The following is a 19,073-nucleotide window of genomic DNA, read 5'->3' as shown; positions in this document are numbered from 1 at the left end:
CCGTGGGGTGCAGTCCTTCAGGAACGGGCTGGAAGAGCATGGGCTTCCCATCCTGCCAGAAATCCTGCTCCAGCAAGGGCTCTCTCCATGGGCTGCAGTGTCCTTCAGGGCACACCCACTGTGCTCCTCCATGGATCAGAGAGGGACAACCTGAGTCACCATGGATTCATGATGGAGTGCTCTGGCATCTGGGCTCTTACTCTCACATCTTTTCCCTCCTCTTTCCCAGCTGCTGCACAGCATCTTTGACCTTTTCCTGATCTGTTGTCCCAGAGGTGCTGCTCAAGGGCTTGGTCTTGGCCAGTGACAGTTCCATCACAGAGCTCTGTCTGACATGGGGACAGCTTCTGGTGTCTTCTCAGAGGTCACCCTGCAGCCACTCCCAACCAAAACCTTGCCACGTAAACCTGCTACAGTGGGGCAAAAGAAAATATGTCAAAACTGAAATTCTTGAAATTACAGCTGAGATCATAAAGAGAAAAGAGCTACAGATTTTGCAAATTTGGAAGTAAGCTGATTTGATGCAATATTGTCTAAGATCTGTGATGCTAGAGGATTTTTCCATTGCAATTCCACTTTGTTTCTCTAAGCTGTCGAGTTTCTAGATTTACATCTATGCTTTAACCAGGGATTTTTCCATGTGTATATATATATATATATATATATATATATATATATATATATATATATATATATAAAAAATGCATTTTGGGTTTATTTAATGGCCTTAGTTTCCAGAGATAAATTTTTATTGGAGTGCCTTCCTGAAGGTTAAGCATCCTGGTGTGTTGGGATGATTGAGATGTGTGTGTAGGAGTTGGTCCTGGTGCAGGTCTGAGGAGGGCACTGGATTTGGGAGTGTTGAAGGATTAGTGAGGTTCAAGGATACAAATCCAAAAGGTCAATGGCAGGAGGAGGGATGCAACAATGAGGCTGAGGAATGAGGATGTGAGATGGGAGTGAGCTGAAGGTCAGGCATTGGCTCCTTAAGCTGAGAAAATAGGCAGCTATAATCTAAGGGAATAACAATAGCTGTTGTGCTTGGATATGGTTAATTAGAATAAAAACTCTACATTAGGATTCTAGGTTTTTCTTCTTCAAATGAATAATCTTGAGGTTCTGTTGAAGGGGTATTTTCACCCATTAATTGAACATGTTAATGCAATGATGTGTGTTCATTTAGAGAGAGCCTGGGCAGGAGTATAGTTCAGTTATCACAGCAACAGCAGATTCAGTTCTCTGCCCACTGCTTCTCCTCAGATTGATAAAATGTTGTGTAGCAGTGCTGTCACCTGGATGGTTGAAATAAGTCAAAAATCGCCCTCCAAGCATCTGGAGCTTGACTGTGGTGTGGCCCACAACCAGTGATCCCAGAGGGTATGGGAAGGGGAGCACAGGGGGCAGAGATGAAGGTGTGCCAGCTGTGCCCCCAGAGCCAGCACATGGCACCCCTGCAGTGCCATCCCTGCTGAGGGACACAGGTGCTGGCATTGATCCCAGCCAGGCAGGCAGGGAGAGCTACTGAGAAGTTAAAGGTTAACTTTAACTAGTAATTGGTCACTGTTTTTTTTTAATAGCAAGAGGATCCTGCTAATCTGTGGTCCCTTGGCTGCCCCAGCAGCTCTGCCTGAAGCAGAAAATTGCAGCTTGCAAAAGGCTGGATTTGGGAAGAACTGGGGCTTTAGGGTGCCACTGGTAGGGGATTTTTGGTTTTAATATGTTAGGGGCAAGCATTTTTTGAAACATGAACAGTCTGCAAATACAGTTTCTGTTCCCCTATGACTGCTTATCTTTGAGTCCTTAGTAATTTTTTTTTTTTAGAGATAATTTGGCTTGTGAATCTTTTTCCTAGCCCTGGTTCCATGCCATAGGGTTGCTGCCCAAGAGTTTTTAACTGAAGCTCCGGGATGATCATGTCAAGGTAGACCCTTGTAGTCTGGGGGCATCTCTTAAGTGGATGTGGACTCCATCACCATCACTTAACTCTGGAACAGCAAAGAGACTAAAACTGCTGGAATGTTTCTTTGCTCATGCCAATTCCCTTTCCACTGGCACTGTCTGGGGCAAAACTGTGTGTTACTATAAATGCCCTAATTTGCAAACACCTCTGTGGCCACAAGGGTTGGGTTTAACAGACAAACTTTTTTTGAGTAGTATATTTTTTTCAATCTGCACTGTATCTCAGTGAATATTTAATTCTTTTTCTCCTTTTGAAGAAGCTAATAAGTAAAAATGGGAATCAGCTCAAGTATTCCAAAATGGCTGAGCTTCTGAGCATTTGTCTGTGTGTGAATGTGACTTGTGGAAGAAAAGCCCAAATGAAATGTGGCAGGCAAACCAGAATTAAAGAAAATTTGTAATAAATAACTCTTGATTAAAGCGTAGGCTATGGGAGTATGAAAAACACAGACATTACACAACTGAATCCTGTCCTGGTAACATGTTTTAGAAATAACTGACTAATGAATGTCTCAAATTGCTGCCAGACTTCTTTGAAAAGTCATGGAAAACTAGGAGAAAGATAAAAATGTGACATCTGGAACCAAGTTATAATTTCTCATACGAAGCAGAAGAGTTGCAAAAGGAAGAACCACTCTGTGTCCCAGACTGAGTGTTTGGTGGGGAGCTCAGCATGGCTGCACACTGGCTCCTGACAAGTGCAGCAGCTCCTGGTGCAAAAGGGATGAGCAGAACCTCCTGTAATCCTCCTGGCAGGATGGCTGGTGTCCTGTCTTCTGCAGGTGTTGAGAAAAGGATGAGTGTGAACAGTTGTGGTTTTTTTCTCTTACTGGAACCTTCCTCAGCTCTAGTGTGTTCCTTGCTTGGTTCATTTTATTACCCCCAGCCCTGCACATTCTTTTTGCAGCCAGCCCTCGTGGTCAGCCCTTATCTATAAAATGCTGAGTTACTGGGTTATGATCATCAATCTTTGCTGTTTAACTTTCCCAGATACTTGGAGGTTATTTTGAAGAGCCAAAGTGCCAGCAGAACTTCCTCGGGACCTTGCTCTGTCTTTTCTTCTAACCACTTACTTATCCAAGCAAACTCCTTCTCTTATGTGGTGGTACCTTAGTTTTCTCAAAATCCTGTACTGAAGGATGTTGCAAAGCTGTTTGGGAAATCCAGGTAGCCTGATGATCCATTGCAGCTCAGATCTTCCTTACCCATGTGGTTGTTGACTCCTCTGGAGGGCCTGGATTGTTCCATGGGGCCAGAAGGGAGAAGCTGCATTGACTTTTCCCAAGTCCAGCAGTAATGCTGCTTGAGGATGAGATTTTCCTTATTCTTACTCATTTATCCTTGTGTCTCATCTCTCTTCTTTCTCTACTTACTGCCCAATGTCTTGGCCCTTCCACAAGATAATCTGAATTTGGAGCCTTGTGCTGGTTTATGACCCCCCTGTGGTGTGTGGTGTCAGTGTGGGAATCCTTCTAGGTCCTTCCGTGGTGCCTGCAGGAGCAATGAATTAATTTAGCCTTATCCTCACTGAGTCTTGCTTTTTATTCCTGTATCATGTGTCCACACTTTCTGGCAGGCTTTCTGCAGTAGATAACCACAATTTTGGTGCCTCTTGCTCACAGCCCCCAAGCTTTTCTGGCCTATGTTGGCATGGTTTTGGTCCCTGTGGAGCCTTTCACATAATGCAGGAGGTGATGGGAGCTGGCTGCTCCTCTGACATCCCCAGGAGCAGTGCCCAGGAATGGAGCTCATCAAATACTGAGTGGTTTTGGCATATTTTAGATCCAGCACAAGAACACACAGGGTGGTGAAAATTCAGGTTTTCAACATGTGCTGATTGATTTTGGGAGCAGTGGGTATGACATGTGGGGGAGGAGGAGGTGAGCCTCAAACTGACTTAAAATCAAAACTAAATTGGCTTTGACAAGGAAGGATCTGGAGAGAGTGTTTCTCACTGAGTTACTAGGGCAAAGGTGTTTTCAGCTTGTGGTTGTGGTGGCTCTGCCTTACATACTAGTTGAGATCACAGCAAGAAGTCCCATTTTAACAATGCCAGGGAGATAAATTCTCCATTCTCAAGCCAGTTAGAAAAAAATATCTTAAATGCAATAAACTGCTTTTACTTATTACTTACTTATTACTTACTTATTACTTACTTATTACTTACTTATTACTTACTGCTCTTATTTACTATGAATTTATTGCTTACTGCTTACTTTTGTAGCTCTTACTTGGGTATTTGAGAGTGCATTGGAGAATTAAATGTCCTGCTCAGCTCCTTGCAGAGAGATCCTGGGGGATTTTCTGGTTCTCATTTTCCCCTTCCCATGGCCCAATTGCACTGTTTTTCTTTGCTGAAATTAGGGGACTTCTGCAGCATTTCAAATGCTCTTGAGCTTCCTTTAATTGCCTATGGGTGTGTACATGAGAGTCCTACCATGTGGTTTTTCCACTAATTTCTCTCCTTCCTGGAGAAACAATTTCTCCTCTAAACTTGAGTTGTGACATATCTCAGATCACATCTGAAGCTTTTCAGGTATTTGGCAATTTCTGCAGTTTTCACTTTTGAGTGCCTAATTCTTTATTCCCTTCCACCCTGTGAACCTTTCAGGTTTGTCACAGCTTTGCATTTTATTGTAAGTGATGCTTTCTCTTACCTGCAGGGGTTTTGACATTTCCCTGATGGGTGTTATGGAGTGGAGCATCACGGAGGTGCTGCATGAAATAGCAATGATACAGAAAAGGGAGTTGGCCATTAATTTTATTCAATTTTTTGTCAGATTTAGGGGCTTCTGTCTCATGTTTCTACCCTGGCTGCCAGCAGTGAAGTCCATGGAAATTATTTAGTTTAATTATTTGATTTGATAATCCATAATTAGCTGCATGCTGTTGTTCATTCTTAACTTAGAGGAGCGATTTTGCATGGGATGATAAATGTTGGAAGACAGTTTTTGCTCCTGGAGGGCTCAGAGTGGGCTGGGATCTGCTCCAGCTCTACTCTGCTCAGGCATCCAGTAATGTGCTTCCTGCAGAGGAGGAGTAGCTGCTCCTGGGCTTTGCAGGAGTACAGATAGTTGAGACACCTGTGAAAGGGAGCAGAGGTTTGACAGCGGTTGAAAATGGGATGGTGCATCCACATAAAAACTCTGCATATCAAATAAATTATGCTTCTGCAAAGAGGTTTTGGTAGCAAGCATGTGTGTGAAAATGGATTTCATTAAGGATGAAACAGGGAGAGAAAGGGGCTTTGCATTATTTCTGGTCATCAGGAAGTTTCTGTAAGGGAAACAAATAGTTTGTGGTCTTGGAAAGTTGAAATTTCATCTGATACAAAGAAATTTTGCAAAAGACACAGCAGTTGTTTTGATGGGGAAGGTGCTGGTCAGGACTGCACTGCCTTCAGCAGCAGGTGTTTGGAGTCAGGCTGTAATTTTCCTCCTTTTTTGTGATGTTGTGGTGTGGGGTGAACACTTCTTGAGAAAAGTGCTCTCCTTCTCAAGTCAGGAAATGAAAGTGCTGAGCATTCAGAATATCATGAGAGCTAAGAGGTGAAACAGTTTGCTTTCCTTTTCTATGGGGAAAAAAGGAAATAAACAATAAAAGATGTGGTTTAAATATGGAATGGTTAACTGTGGAAGATGTTGGGAAAAGATGATAGGAGACTTGTTAAAGAGCTTTGTGGAGTTGATGCTGCTGCTAGAGCAGTATGCCTGTTCTTCCTTTAAACCTGGAAGTTTTCTAGGGTGAATTTGGGGAGGAAAAAAGCCCAGGTAGAGAATAACTAACAAATGTAACCTTTCTTCCATCAGACGTGCCAAGTGTGCCAGATGATGCTGCCCAACCAGTGCAGTTACTGTGCCCACCAGAGGATCCACGCTCACAAGTCGCCGTACTGCTGCCCCGAGTGCGGGGCCGTGTGCCGCTCCGCCTACTTCCAGACCCACGTCAAGGAGAACTGCCTGCACTACTCCCGCAAGGTTGGCTTCAGGTGGGTGCACCCAGGCATTTACACCTCTGCACTGAGCTTGTGGATGTCCCTGTCAGAATTCAGGACATCCCTCTGGTTGTCCTGGGTTGCTCAAACCCCTGCCAGGGGGCTCAGAGACCTTGGCACAGAGCCCAGGATACCTGTGGCTTTGATTATGACCCATGGAAAAAATTACCAACCTTGTATGAGGATCTGCAAGCCACAAAAATCTAAGCAGAACAACAGTTAGTTTGTCACAGGGTGAAAAATAGATTTTTTGGGGTTTCTAGAATGGGGGTTCAGGAGGCAAGAAGTAGGAATCTGGGCCTACAGCCTTTCTCCTTCTTCTTCTTCTTGGCCTCCATCTTCTGCTGTGATGGTGGCACTTTTGGATTGGTTTAGAGTAGGAGCTCACTGTCTAACACAGGTGATAGATATTGGGAAGTTATGGTAAATAATGCACACGTAGTTTTCAGTATAAAAACATAACACTGCCCTGAGGGTGGCCAGTGTGCCTCTGTCTGACCTGCTGAACAGACCTCGGCAGGCCAGAGAAAGAATTTTATAGATAAGAAACAATAAACAACCTTGAGAAGGAGAATAGTTCTGACTTCTTCTTTAACTGCTGGGCTGGGAAAAAAAACTTTCTAACATATCTCGGGGTCACTCTGAGCAGCAGAAGCCCCGAGAGCTGTCCTGGCTGTGCTCTCTCCCAGTTTGTTTTACAGCTCCCTGAAGGGAGGCTGCAGACAGCTGGGCTCGGTCTCTCCCACAGGGCAGCACTGACAGAACCAGAGGACACAGTCTCCAGCTGGGTCAGGGAAAGGACAGGTTGGATATCAGGAAGAAATTTTTCACAGAAAGAATAATAAAGTACTGGAATGCTCTTCCCAGGGAGGTGGTAGAATCACCATCTCAGGATGTATTTAACAAAAGACTGGACATGGCACTTGGTGCTATGGTCTGGTTGAGGTGTTAGGGCATAGGTTGGACTCGATGATCTTAGAGGTCTCTTCCAACCTCATGATTCTGTGATTCTGTTTTGTGTCTTCTCACTGGCAGAGCAGGAAACAAAACAAAACAGTCCTTGACTTAGGATGAACCTAACTTAGCAGAAAGCAAAACATCTGTGTGTTATCACTGTTATTCTCATTCTGAATCCAAAGCACAGCATTGTAGCAGCTACTGAGAAGAAATTAACTCTGTTCCCTCTGAAACTAGGACATCCATCCCAGGGATCTCAGGCTCCCTGGGAAGCTGGGATTTACACCTCTGCAGTTTGGTTGGGCTTGTGAGGTTGTGGCTATGTCTGTCCTGGCTGTGCTCCCTCCCAGTTTGTTTTGTTTTCTCACTGGCAAAGCAGGACATGCACACACACAAAAAAAAGGGTCCTTGACTTAGGCTAAATCTAACTTAGCAAAAAGCAAAACATCAGTGTGTTATCAATGTTATTCTCATTCCGAATCCAAAACACAGCACTGTAGCAGCTACTGAGAAGAAATTAACTCTGTTCCCTCTGAAACTAGGACATCCATCCCTGGAAGTGTTCAAGGCCAGGTTGAACAAGGCTTGGAGCCACCTGATATAATGGAAGGTGTCCCTGCCCATGGCAGGGAGTGAATGGGATGAGTTTAAAAGTCCCTTTCAACCCAAAACATTCTGTGACTGTGAACTCTGTCTTACAGCAGAAATGAAAGTGGATGTAGCTGGAGCCTGGCATGGTTTTCTGCATGACAGAACACATTTGAAATGGGAAATAATTACTAACTGGATTTAAGGGAGGTTTCTGAGAGCAGACATTATTTTGTGGTGTCTTTGAGCTGAAAAGCTCTTGTATTGAATTCATGTTGCAGCTGGATGTCTCAGGATTGATATTACAGCAAAAAGATTGCAGATCTTAATCCTGTAAATCTCCTTAAGGCTTGAATTTATATTTATGTCAGTTGTAATGGGCTGAGGATGTGTGCCTTTATGAGAAGGGCATAGATTATTTCCATCTATGCCCCTGCAAATGTCCAAACATTTCTCATGAGCTGAGACAGGTGGAGAAGGCTCCCAAGTTTCTGGATGTGGTGCAATATCTTTTCTCCAACTAAACTGCTTGCTCTAACAAGATGTTACTTCTCCCTATGAGCCTTCCCTCCTTGGCATGTTTAGATCACCTGAGCTGCAGCACAGCTCTTAACACATGATGGTTTGCTAGGGAGATGAGACTAGGTGATCTTTTGAGTTTCCTTAAAGTTCTGGTTTTTCTCTTGGTTGCCATTAAATTCTCTGAGAATTCAAACAAACAGGGCAATTTCTGCTCTTGGAGATGTTCTTTTAACATGTCTGCAACTTCAGGAAGCTCTGCTGTGTGGTTTGGTCTGAATCACACTGAGGTTTTCAAGGGCTTTTTCTTTCAACTGTGAAGACAAGAGGCACATAACAAACTAATTCTGAGTTTAATTATATACAGATAAGGTTTTTTAATGTGGGATCTGATTTGAGGAGACCCAGCCCACAACAAAGAATTAATTCCATCACATATTAAATGGCTGTGACACTGGGACTGTTTGAAAATTAGTTAATCTGGGGAGGAGGAAAGCTGGAGCAAAAAATGTTTTCCCTGAGATGGAAAAAGGGGTATGGAAGAGATGTCAGAAAATTCACTTGGCATTTCAGTGGCACCTGGGAATCCAGCAAGGAGAGCTTCCATTTCTCTACAGATGTCTTTAGCAGATATCTACTCTCTGTTCCAGGGGCATTAATGAAGCTCTAAACAAAGGCAAAGCTCACAAATTATACTTAAGGATTTTTTAGCTTTACCCATCTTCTCTAAAAGCTGAATTTCTTTTAACTTCTCCTCTAATTCACGTCTACTGAAGCTCATCTGTGAAAGCTGAGTCCACTAGACAGGTCAGTGTCTGGCTGTGCCATCCTTGTTATCCTGCCTGTCTCTGCTGCAGGGCTGATGTCACTGACATTGTTGAAAACAGAAGAGATAAATTCTGGTTGCAGAACCATATCTAGATAATCTGTGGCATCTGCCCTGTAGTCACAGAGTGACTTCATTCTTTTCTTTCACATTTCTTACTTGCAGAGCTGAAAAGCTGAGGAATTCTTTAAATCCCTCCCGGGATCAGCTTGATTTTAGCTGCTTCTCTTTATGTCCCTATTTCTCTTGAATTTCCGGAGCACAGGTTTGGGTTTGTGATAAGTCCTTATTCTGTCTCTTTTTCTGCTCATAACCCTATGCTTTCAATTAAATTTGGGATATGGTTGTTTTATCTGGAGTTGAGTCATGGCTAGTGATTGCACTGAAACTGAGAATGGTCTTCTGCAGTTAAAAATGAAACTCACCAAGATTGTCCTTAATGCTCCTTTTTGGCTCCAAGTGTCACCTTCCCCGCTTTTTCCAAGCCCCTTCCAGCTGTCCCCACCAATTTGGGACTCATTTTTCTGCTTGTTGCCATTTGGAGAATTGAGGGGCTGGAAGGTGATGGCATGGGAAGCATTCTGAGGGTTAAGACAACATCTTATCTCCTCTCACAGGATGCTTTCCAAGACTTCCAGCCAACCTTCCTTGCCCTGAGGGATCCAGCAGCACTGGGGATGATAGCAGGATTTGCAATTTGCAGGAATTACATGGCAAGCCCCTTAACATCCTCCATCCACTTTGTTCAGCTAATTAGTTTATTAGACCTTGTCCTTCTGGCACTGGGATTCTTAATTACAACGTGGCTGTTGTTTAGACTCCATTTATTGTAAATTAAATTAACCTGTGATTGTTTGACCCTGAGTTAGTGCTTGTTTCATTCCTCAATCTTAATGAAGTACTTCCCAAAATCAAGCATTAGGCAGAACCATCTCTTTATAGTTCTGGGAGTATTTGTGGAGGAAACCCCTTGGATATTCCTGGATGTGCCAGGATTAGTATTTGTTCTTCCATTTATACTTGGGGAAATCATTCTTCCATAATAATCTGGTTCCTGGTGTTACTGTATTAGAAAGTCTCTCTCCCCTTGTCTCATGTGCTGAGGATCAGGCCTGAAGGCAGAACTACCCCAGCAGAATGTCTTCATGCTTCCCCAAAGGTCACACCATCTTCTGTCACTGCTTCCCTCTTGAAATTTAAGAAAACAGCAATTCTGTGTTTTCTTAAAAGTGTGGGGGAGAGGGTTTGGCTCCTTCAGGCTGGCTTCTGCCTAATGATCTTTTGAAGTGCAACTTCAAAGCCTGGGCTTGTTTCCTAAACGCTGCTGGGAGGCTGGTTTGGAGGAAAGGATATTCCAGCAGCTTGTTTGTTTATGATAGGGGCTTGGAGCTGTGCCAGGGCACGATAGCTGGGGTCCATCTGTGCCAGCAGCACTGAGCACACGTCCCCCAGCAGTGCTGTGGGCAGACACAGCCCTCAGGGAAAGGAGGGAAATTAAGGGAAAACCTGTTTATAAGGTGAGGAGGTTATCCCTTGTGCATCTCTCACATCCCACCTATGCAAGGTTGGCCCTTGCATTACCAGGCTGGGCTCCCCTGCTCTAACATCTGGACATGTAGTGCTGGCTCAAGCAGAGTTCCACTGGTGTCATTTTGATGGAATATCCGTGGGAGAGGCTGCTCTGGTTCCAGCTCCCACCTATGGGATGACAAACCCTGTGCCTGGTGTGCTCAAGGCAGGTGAGGACAGGTGGCTGCATCCTCAGATGCCCTTGTAAGTTGGAGTGTGGCATCTCTGAGCACAGCAGGCAGATGTGGGGAGTGTCAAAGTTAAATGAAGTGAGGCTGCTGGTTGTTGCCATCTTGTGGGAATGTTCGGCAGGACCTGTCACAGGTGTGTGTCTGGAGGAGAGGCAAGCTGGGAACAGCAGGGTGGCCCTGCTCTCCTCTTGGCCTTGTTTACAGCTGCTGAGAAGAATCCTTTTCTGCTTCTCCCTCTCTCTTCCCTGAGCACTCAGTCAGTCCTTCCAGACAAGCACTTCATAGGCAGCACCTGTATCTTAATGATTTTAATGAGCTTTATCAGTTCCTTGGGTGTTTCTATTGCTGTTCTCAGTATCTTTGCTATTGCTGTTGTGATTTTCTGGAGCTCAGTGGAGTAGCAAAAGATTCCTGACTGGATGTTCTTTCTCTTTATTTTGTACTGGGGGCTAACTGGTATTTGTGCTGCTTTTTGCCACAGGGAGATCTCACCAGGTACTTTAGTCTTTCACTTGTGCCCTGTGCTGGAATTGGCTTGCACAGGTACAGGGCTGGCATTTTATTCAACCACATCTTCATTCTTTTTTGGGTTATTTTAGTCTTTGAAGGTTTCTTTTATAGATCTTGTTGGTACCATTCAGCTGTAAGTTCTGCCCAGAATTCCTGTATTGTATTCCTCCTTGACTCTTCCACATTAATACAGAAGAGATTGAACTGATTAAATCAAGGACCCACCACAGCCTGGTCCTCCCATCTGTGCCATTCCATGGGTGTGATGGAAGTGGTGCTGTGGCTATAACTCAGCTCTTTTTCATGCCTCCCCAGGTGCATCCACTGTGGAGTTGTCTTCATGACCCTTGCCATGCTCAAAGTGCACATCCACGAGAAACACTGCGAAGTCTTCCACAAGTGTTCTTTTTGCCCGAAGGCCTTCAAGTCTGCTGACACCACCATGGCTCACGTGGCCAGCCAGCACCCAGCAGAGCCTCACAAGACTACTCAGTAAGTGTTTTGGTTTTATCTCTTCTCCTTTGCTGAATGGATCCAGGATTCCCCCTTTCCTTCACAGTTTTTTTTTCTATTTTTGGTTTCTGTTCTTGTATAAGACGATCTGCTGCTTTGTCTGCCAGCAGGGGCCTGTTCCAAACCAGAGCATGCCTTGGTACAAACACAGTCTCCTGGATAGGAGGAGAGGGCTTTGGTCAGGCAACAGCTAAACATCCAGAAAAGGAACTTAATTGTCACCTCTTTGTCCAGCAGGACCCTCAGTGGCACCTCTTGGTAGATGGCTCCAGGGCATCTGGTGCTTGAAGGGAAGAGGAGAGTTATCCCAGGCAGTGTTGCCCCCAAAAATCACTAGAGAGAAGCCTCCTGATTTTTCCACCCTGTAGCTGTTCCCTCCAAGGCTTGAGCTAGTGCCAAAAATCTGTGCTTTAAGTGAGGAACTATGGCAAGGTGGGATTGAAAGCAGTGTGTAGCTGGCTGGTTTGCTTTGTGTTTGCTCCCATCTGTCTGTGCTCATACACACGGGTTATGCATATGCATAGAAGTAAACTTATTTTTAGCAAGCTGTGGTATGTGCCTGAGGCATTTTGATGTTCTTCCCAGTTGAGTTACTGGTTCAGTTGCCCACGTGGGTGTGTGTTGACAATACATGGAGAGCACAGCCCTCCTCAGAAGCCCATCCCTTTCTGGAGTTGCTGGGATAACTTTTACATTGTTTTCTTGAGGCTGAGAGACTGAATTTACTTTCTTTTGTTGTTTAAGGGTGATCTACAAATGCTCTTGTGAGATGGTCTTTAACAAGAAGAAGCTGCTCCAAGAGCACTTCCAGCAGAACCCCAGCAAGTTGTTAGTGGGAGTGTTTAAGTGCCCACAGTGTCAGCTGGTGTATATGCAGAAGCAGCAGCTAATGCAGCATGTCAAGGTAGGTAACTCCCTTACTGGTGCAAGATCTTATTTTTTGAGTTCACAGAGAATTTACATCAACCATGTGAGGCAAGTGGTTCAAGAAGTGGAAGATTCTTCAGGAATATCTTGGTAGAAAATACAGCCTGTAGTGATTTACAGGATCTGGAAATGTCAGTGGAGTGTTTTGTGTTAGTTGGTCTTAATGCTGGCAGTTCCTCTCATCTAGATGCATTTTAGCTGTATGACAAAAACTTGTTTATACAGGTAAAGCTCTTTGATTTTTAACTCTTCATAGAAGAACAAAATCACTGATTGGTTTGGGTTGGAAGGACCTTAAAGCCCATCTCATTCTACCCCCTGCAGGGACACCTTCCACTAACCCAGCTTGCTCTGGGTGCTGTCCAATGTGTCCTTGAACACTTCCAGGGATGGGGAGTCCCCAGCCTCCTAAACTCAAGGAAAGTAATTAAATTCATGTGGCATCTTTTTCTTCAGTTGGGAGACATGAACAATTATTCTCTGCCACAGTGTTACTGAATTTATAGAGTGAAAGCTGGATCTGCCATTTTGGGTGCTCCCCTGCAGAGCTTTGGTCCCTTTGCAGCAGCCTCAGAGGGAGGTTATGTGGCATTTGACAGCCTGATTCCCTGCTGCTCTGAACCACACCAGCCTGCAAGAGGGGACTGAGAGAGGCAGAAGTGATTGCCCTGCAAGTACCAGCCTTACAGGTCTCATTATCCCATAAATATAAAAGGGCTACATTTTTCTGTTATCTTACTCAGGATGTTTTTATGTTCAGTGTCTAACAGCACGAAAATCATCTCAGAAGATTTCTCTGTGGCATTCTGAAGAAAGAGCTTGCCCTTTGATGAGGAAATAAAGGACTTTTTTTTTTTTAATCAGTGACTTTATTTTGTTTATACTAACACTGAGAAAGCCAGAAGATTTTTTAGCTTATTCCTGAAAGCAAAACCCATTCAAAACTCCTTCCTTGCTGTCTTCCCCATGTCTTTAACTTGCAAATCTGGCAGTGCTTTGCATGCAGTAATGAATTACGATTTGAAGCCCTCCTGTGAAGCTGCTGATTGCTAATCTTGGTGCATTATAGCTAGGAAAATAGAGTTGAGATTAAGGCTAGGACCTTCTCAAGAGATATTCATCCCCAATGCTAAAAAACTGGAGCTGAGATACTCACCTTGTGGTTCCTTGTCAGATCCCAGCCCAGGGACCTGCCTGCAGCAGTCTGTGCATCAGCACCCCAGGAGATCTTCACAACAAAACTTTGTCTCTTAACCTCTGAGGTGACTGAAGGCTTTTTGGCTGTGGCAGGGGAGTAATTGCACTCCCCCATCTCCCCCCTCTGAGATCACCTTCATGTTAGTAGAGTTTTTAGGAGGTGCTGTCTAGTGTGTGCCTGCATGCAAAATAAAGAATCCGTGTGCCTCCTCATCTTCCTCAGGTTTAGAGCATTAGGAGTTAGCTCTGCTTCCTGGTGTTGATTCTGCAGAGAAATCACTTCATTTTTCCATGCTCCTCATTTGTTTTACCCCAGTGGTGTAACAATGGAGTAATGGGCGCTGAAACACTCCAGACATTTCCAGATGGGGAGAAAGGTGATGTGTCTGTGTCCTTGAGGAGCTGGCTATGGCTTCTGTGGTCATCAGCTGGGCCAGGTGCAAAGTACACAGACTTCTCAGCTGAGACCTTGAGTTTGGAGGTTTGTTTGGTGTCTCACCCACAGAAAGACATCCAAATGCCTGGGGCTTTCATGTGTTGAAACTTTACCCATTATTAATTACTGTGCACAATTAAACCTCTAAATTAGCCTTTTGTGTGGATGAACCGTTGTTGTTCCTGGAGGAGTGTCTTGAGGTTTCTTTGGTATGTTGCTCTTTTACTTGCTTTTGCTTTCCCACAGCTCTTCATTTTTAGATTGTTTTCCTGATGTTCAATTTTCTTTGTTAAAATAACTTTTTGGGGGACTTTTGGATTTTGGCCTGTTGAATAACCAAAGAGCCTGGAGCCATATTCCTTATGAGGCTGGTTTCTGGCTTTATACTTGGTCTTATATGTCAGGAGCAAAGTTTTGAACCATGAAAAATGTAAATATCAATAGATGGAGTGGAATTGAAGGAAATAGACTTGGAGAAACTTAAACATTTTCTCTTCCCATTCCTTGAGCAAAAATGAAGCAGCTTTGGAGCCCCCAGGATACCAGCAAACATTTCATTCAGTGTTTTTAGAGCTTAGGTTCTTGAAATAATGACAATTGAAATTTCTCTTCCATTACATCTTCCCTGTTTAACCAGAGTTCCCAGGGCTCATCCGAAATGCTAAACAGGCAGCATCAAGGAGTGGCTGTTGTCATGCAGGAAACAGAAATAGAAGTTTCATGTTTCTTGGGAAGATCTGTTGTCAGGGAAAGCACTGCAGCAGCTTCTAGGAGAAATGGGAAAACACACAGGAGCAAGACAACAACACATTGTTTGGCCAGTGGTGATTTAAATCACGTATTTAAATAGTAAATGGCATTTATTTATAAATAAAGGTGTGAAATATGAATTAGATGTAAATGTTACATGCATTTCCACTATGACTGTTACACAGGGTGTTCATGGAGTCCCCCGCAATCCTGAGGAGCTCTCAAACTTTCGGCAGAAGTCTGAGAAGGCTTCAAGGAACCAGGTTCATACCTCACCAAAGGAGCTTCTGGTAGCCAATGGGACTTCCCCCTCTCCTCTGACGAGGAAAGACATGAGAGTGGAAGGACATAACCCTGAATCCAAATCCAGACTGAGAAGAACTGGTTGGACCTGCAAGGAATGTTCACAGTGGATCCCTGATCGGGAAACCTATGTGTCCCACATGAAGAGAAATCATGGAAGGGTAAGGACTGGGGTGAAACACTTGAGCTAGCAAGCTGGGGAAGAGCACCAGTCTCCTGCATTCCAGGCCCCTTTGCAGGGCTGTCATTACAAGAACTGCAGATCTCAATTTTTTGTGTGTTTCATCCAGCTGAAGCCTTGACCTACTTTTGTCAAGCTAATCCTTGTTGCTGGCAGAACATGGGCCAAGATGCTGTGTGCAGCCAGATTTCTCAGTACTTTGACATCAGGATTTCTTGTTTGATATCCTGAGTCACCCAGCCATGAATGGGAATCTAGATCATGGTGTTTGAGTCCTTCTAGCTTGATTTGGAGAGGGCTGTGTTGTCCCACTTGATGATGTCCTCACTTCAAGAGAAGAAGATGGGGGCAGGCTGAGTGATTTTCCTATTTGAATGTCACAGAAGTAGGAAATTGGACAAATATTTCATTTTAATACATATATGTATTCATTAAACAAGTCTAAGAAGATTTTAACTGGAATGTACATGCAGGTTATATAAAGGGCTGTAGGAAAATTTGGAGGAGGCTGGTTACAGGACAGACTTTCTTAGGGGGATGTGAATATCATGCATGGATAACAGCAAGGCCCATGTGATGCTTTTCAGCATTTTGCCCTTTTCTTGTGCTGAATTACGAGGAGGGAGAAGGTTAAGTGCACTTGTTCTTAACTGGGGTCCTGCTGCTTTCTGGGGCTGAAGGGACCTTCCACTGAGGGAATTCTGCATGGGGTTCAGTGGTTCCAAATGAACCCACAGGAAAAGCATATATGCAATTCCTAATAAAAACATCAATAAAATCAAGCCTGTGCTTTAAGTAGTCCTGGTTTTATAAAATCAGTGCTGGTATTACCCAGCTGTAGGGCTGAATCTAAGTGGGATCTCAAAGTCTTAATGATCTCCATCAGTAGAATTACATATTATTAAGGAATTTTATTACATCTGAGAGGTAATGTCCAGGTGAGGAGCAGGAGAATTAGAATCCAACCATGTGCCTTCCATGTGCCTGCTGCTGAGAGCTGTTTGTTTTTCCCTGGCAGTCCATGAAGAGATACCCCTGTCGGCAGTGCGAGCGCTCCTTCAACGCCTCCAACAGCCTGCGCAGACACATCCGCAACAATCACGACACAGCAAAGAAGGTCTACACCTGCTGGTACGTACCCAGGGCCACCTGGCAGCAGCAGCCTAATCCTCTGAGTCTGGGAGTTGTAATTACTCATGTCTGCTGCTCCTGTCTGCGAGTTACTGAAGCAAAGCGAGGAGAAGAATGTGTTAAACACAAGAGACTTAGTGGCTAAAAAAAACCCTTGCTTTTGACTGCACAGTGAATCTCTTTTGGGAACTTGAGGGAAGGTGTGGTTTGATATCTGCAAGTGTGTCCTGGTTCAGGGCAAATTTTGGAGAGAACTCCCAAAGGGCTCCTCTAGGAAAGCAGATTTAATCGGCCCCTCCCCGCAACCGGTCTGGGTGAAAAATACCTCCTTGGAGAAAAGTGGAAAAAACCTGTTTATTAAACAATAAAACCTAAACAATATTAAACAATAAAACCCCTTGCTGCTCCAAAAGAGATGACAAATCCAGAAAGTCCCCTCCATAGGTTGCAGCTCAGCTCACTCAGTCTCTCATCAGTCCCTGTGGTGCTGGAAATGCCGCAGCCCAGGCCCAGCCGGTCACAGGTGGAGCTGCCAGTGCTCTGCTGGTGCTCAGGCCACAGCAGGTTTAAACAGCTCCAAAGAAAAGGGAAAAAACCACAGTCCAGGGAACTTCTTTGCCTCAGCTAGCTAAAACTAAATAAAACAAAGGAGAGCTCTGTCCTGCTGTCTGTCCATCCGCAGACAACACAGTCCAGGAGCAGGAATGTGGAGGAGTGAGTGCAGTGTCTGAAAACAAACTGCTGCTTCTTCTCTCCCCCTTTCACTCTCTGGAACAAGTCTTAAGGGTGCAAAACTTATTATTCAGCATAAACTTATTATTCAGCATAAACAGAACAGACAGTTGGGGATAAAACCATCATATAGTCAAGCCAGGACAAGGTGGTAAATGAGATTAATGTTTTGCATAGTTGTGATACAGCCAATAAAATATTGGGTCAGTCTTTCATTCCTTTGTGGTTGGTGTGGTCATGCATCACTCTTGTGCCGTCTCCTTGGGTGCAGAAGGTATGTAAAATCCTAATAATGAACCAGATCTTGTCACTGCTGTGGAAGGGCAGAACTGACTGCACAGGCTGCAGGGCAATGGAGAATTAATCTTACTGGAATTGCTTGAGAAGTCACACCTCAAAGTTGGAAAATTGATCTGGACACTTCAGACAAGCTATGGAAATCAGTGGTGAATGAAAATCACTGCTGGTCAACATATTTTAACTGTGGATACAATCTCAGTTCAGGACAAAGCCCAGTGCTTATGAATCTACCTTTATAACTGCTGCAGATAAAGTCGTTTGCTGAGTGACTGTGCAAAATTCCTTCCTGTCTCATCCTTTTGAAATAAGATGAAAGCACATTTGGACTGGAAAAGAAGTTTGCAGTGATGCAGGTTGGGGGATTTTTTTAAATCTATCTAAAATTTTGGTTTAATGCAAGCATTTCTGATGTGTGCTGTTACTTTACTGCACTCAAATTTCTAAAACCTCGTCTGAAGAGTACAAGTGTATTCCTCAAGTACTGTGTTTCTTTGAACTATCTAGTGAGCCACAGCAGCTTTTAGTAAATTGATACAGCTTAGGCATTACCACTGGGAATACATTCCTGAGACATTTTTCCATCCAGGACTTCTAAACTTTCCATTTCTTGTAACTGCTCTGACTTGGAACCTCTGGAGGAGATGAAATCTTGGCTTCTCTTGTGTTTCATTCAGCTCTAAGTTTGTGGGTGATGGTCTTGGATGTTACACTCACCTGATCTGCTTAAATCTGCTTTTTCTGGATCAGTTGTTTTTAAAGTGGAATGTTTCAGGATCAAAATGAGCATAAGATGTTACTGGGAACAAGAATTTGTTTGAAATTCCTGACAGCCTAGGATTTGCCAGCCTGCTGCACATTACCTTGTTACTTTTCAGAACAACACACAGCTGTGTGTTCACTGGTTCACCCAAGGGACAGTGATCATGCCAGCAGAGAAAACACAGTTAGCAATCCAAGGGAATTGTGGCTGCATTTAATTCTGCAGCTTGTGGTTGCTCCTTCTCAAAATCTGTTGATGAAGTCTTAATTGGACCGTGGTTGTGCTTTCTTCAATCTTTGTAGGGCAGACTCACTGAAACCAGAGCACTCTGCAGATGAAACCTCTTCCTTGAAATACTCTCCCAGCATCTCCAAGAGCTGCTCTTGTTTGGATCTGAAGTCTCTTGTCCTGTCTCCCATTTGATCCCTCTTAGCTTATAGAGCGCTGCTCCAAAAATCTTACCCTCCAGTCTCTGCATTCCTCCTTGACTCTTTTCAGCACTGTGTAAGGCATCACATGTCCACTGCTCCTCCTTTCTTCTAGTTCTGGTGTCTCTTCTCCTTCTTCCTGTTTGGCACTTTGTATCACTCTCATCTCTTACTATTCAGGGGTTTTGATGCCTTAACTTCATGTCACCCTCCTCTCCTGGGTTTCCATGTGAAACATGAATAAAATCTGTCATGGAGCTGATTATTGACAATTTTTGTGACTCCAGCATGCTTGTTTGTAG

The 19,073-nt window shown here is 44.1% G+C and overlaps 1 protein-coding gene across 2 annotated transcripts in view; it reads left to right on the top strand.

Moving 5' to 3' along the window:
* Positions 1 to 19,073, top strand: part of ZNF592 (zinc finger protein 592) — a 37,139-nt gene that overhangs the window by 13,538 nt on the left and 4,528 nt on the right. For both annotated transcript variants that reach the window (XM_084213838.1, XM_084213837.1), the window contains exons 3-7: positions 5,769 to 5,947; positions 11,429 to 11,605; positions 12,371 to 12,530; positions 15,122 to 15,400; positions 16,439 to 16,551. In XM_084213838.1, the coding sequence (XP_084069964.1) occupies positions 5,769 to 5,947; positions 11,429 to 11,605; positions 12,371 to 12,530; positions 15,122 to 15,400; positions 16,439 to 16,551 (908 nt within the window). The remainder of the gene's footprint in view (positions 1 to 5,768; positions 5,948 to 11,428; positions 11,606 to 12,370; positions 12,531 to 15,121; positions 15,401 to 16,438; positions 16,552 to 19,073) is intronic.

This window comes from Fringilla coelebs (genome assembly GCF_963513975.1).
Source record: "Fringilla coelebs genome assembly, chromosome: 12".
Classification (NCBI taxonomy): domain Eukaryota; kingdom Metazoa; phylum Chordata; class Aves; order Passeriformes; family Fringillidae; genus Fringilla; species Fringilla coelebs.
This window is presented reverse-complemented; position numbering and strand designations above follow the sequence as displayed.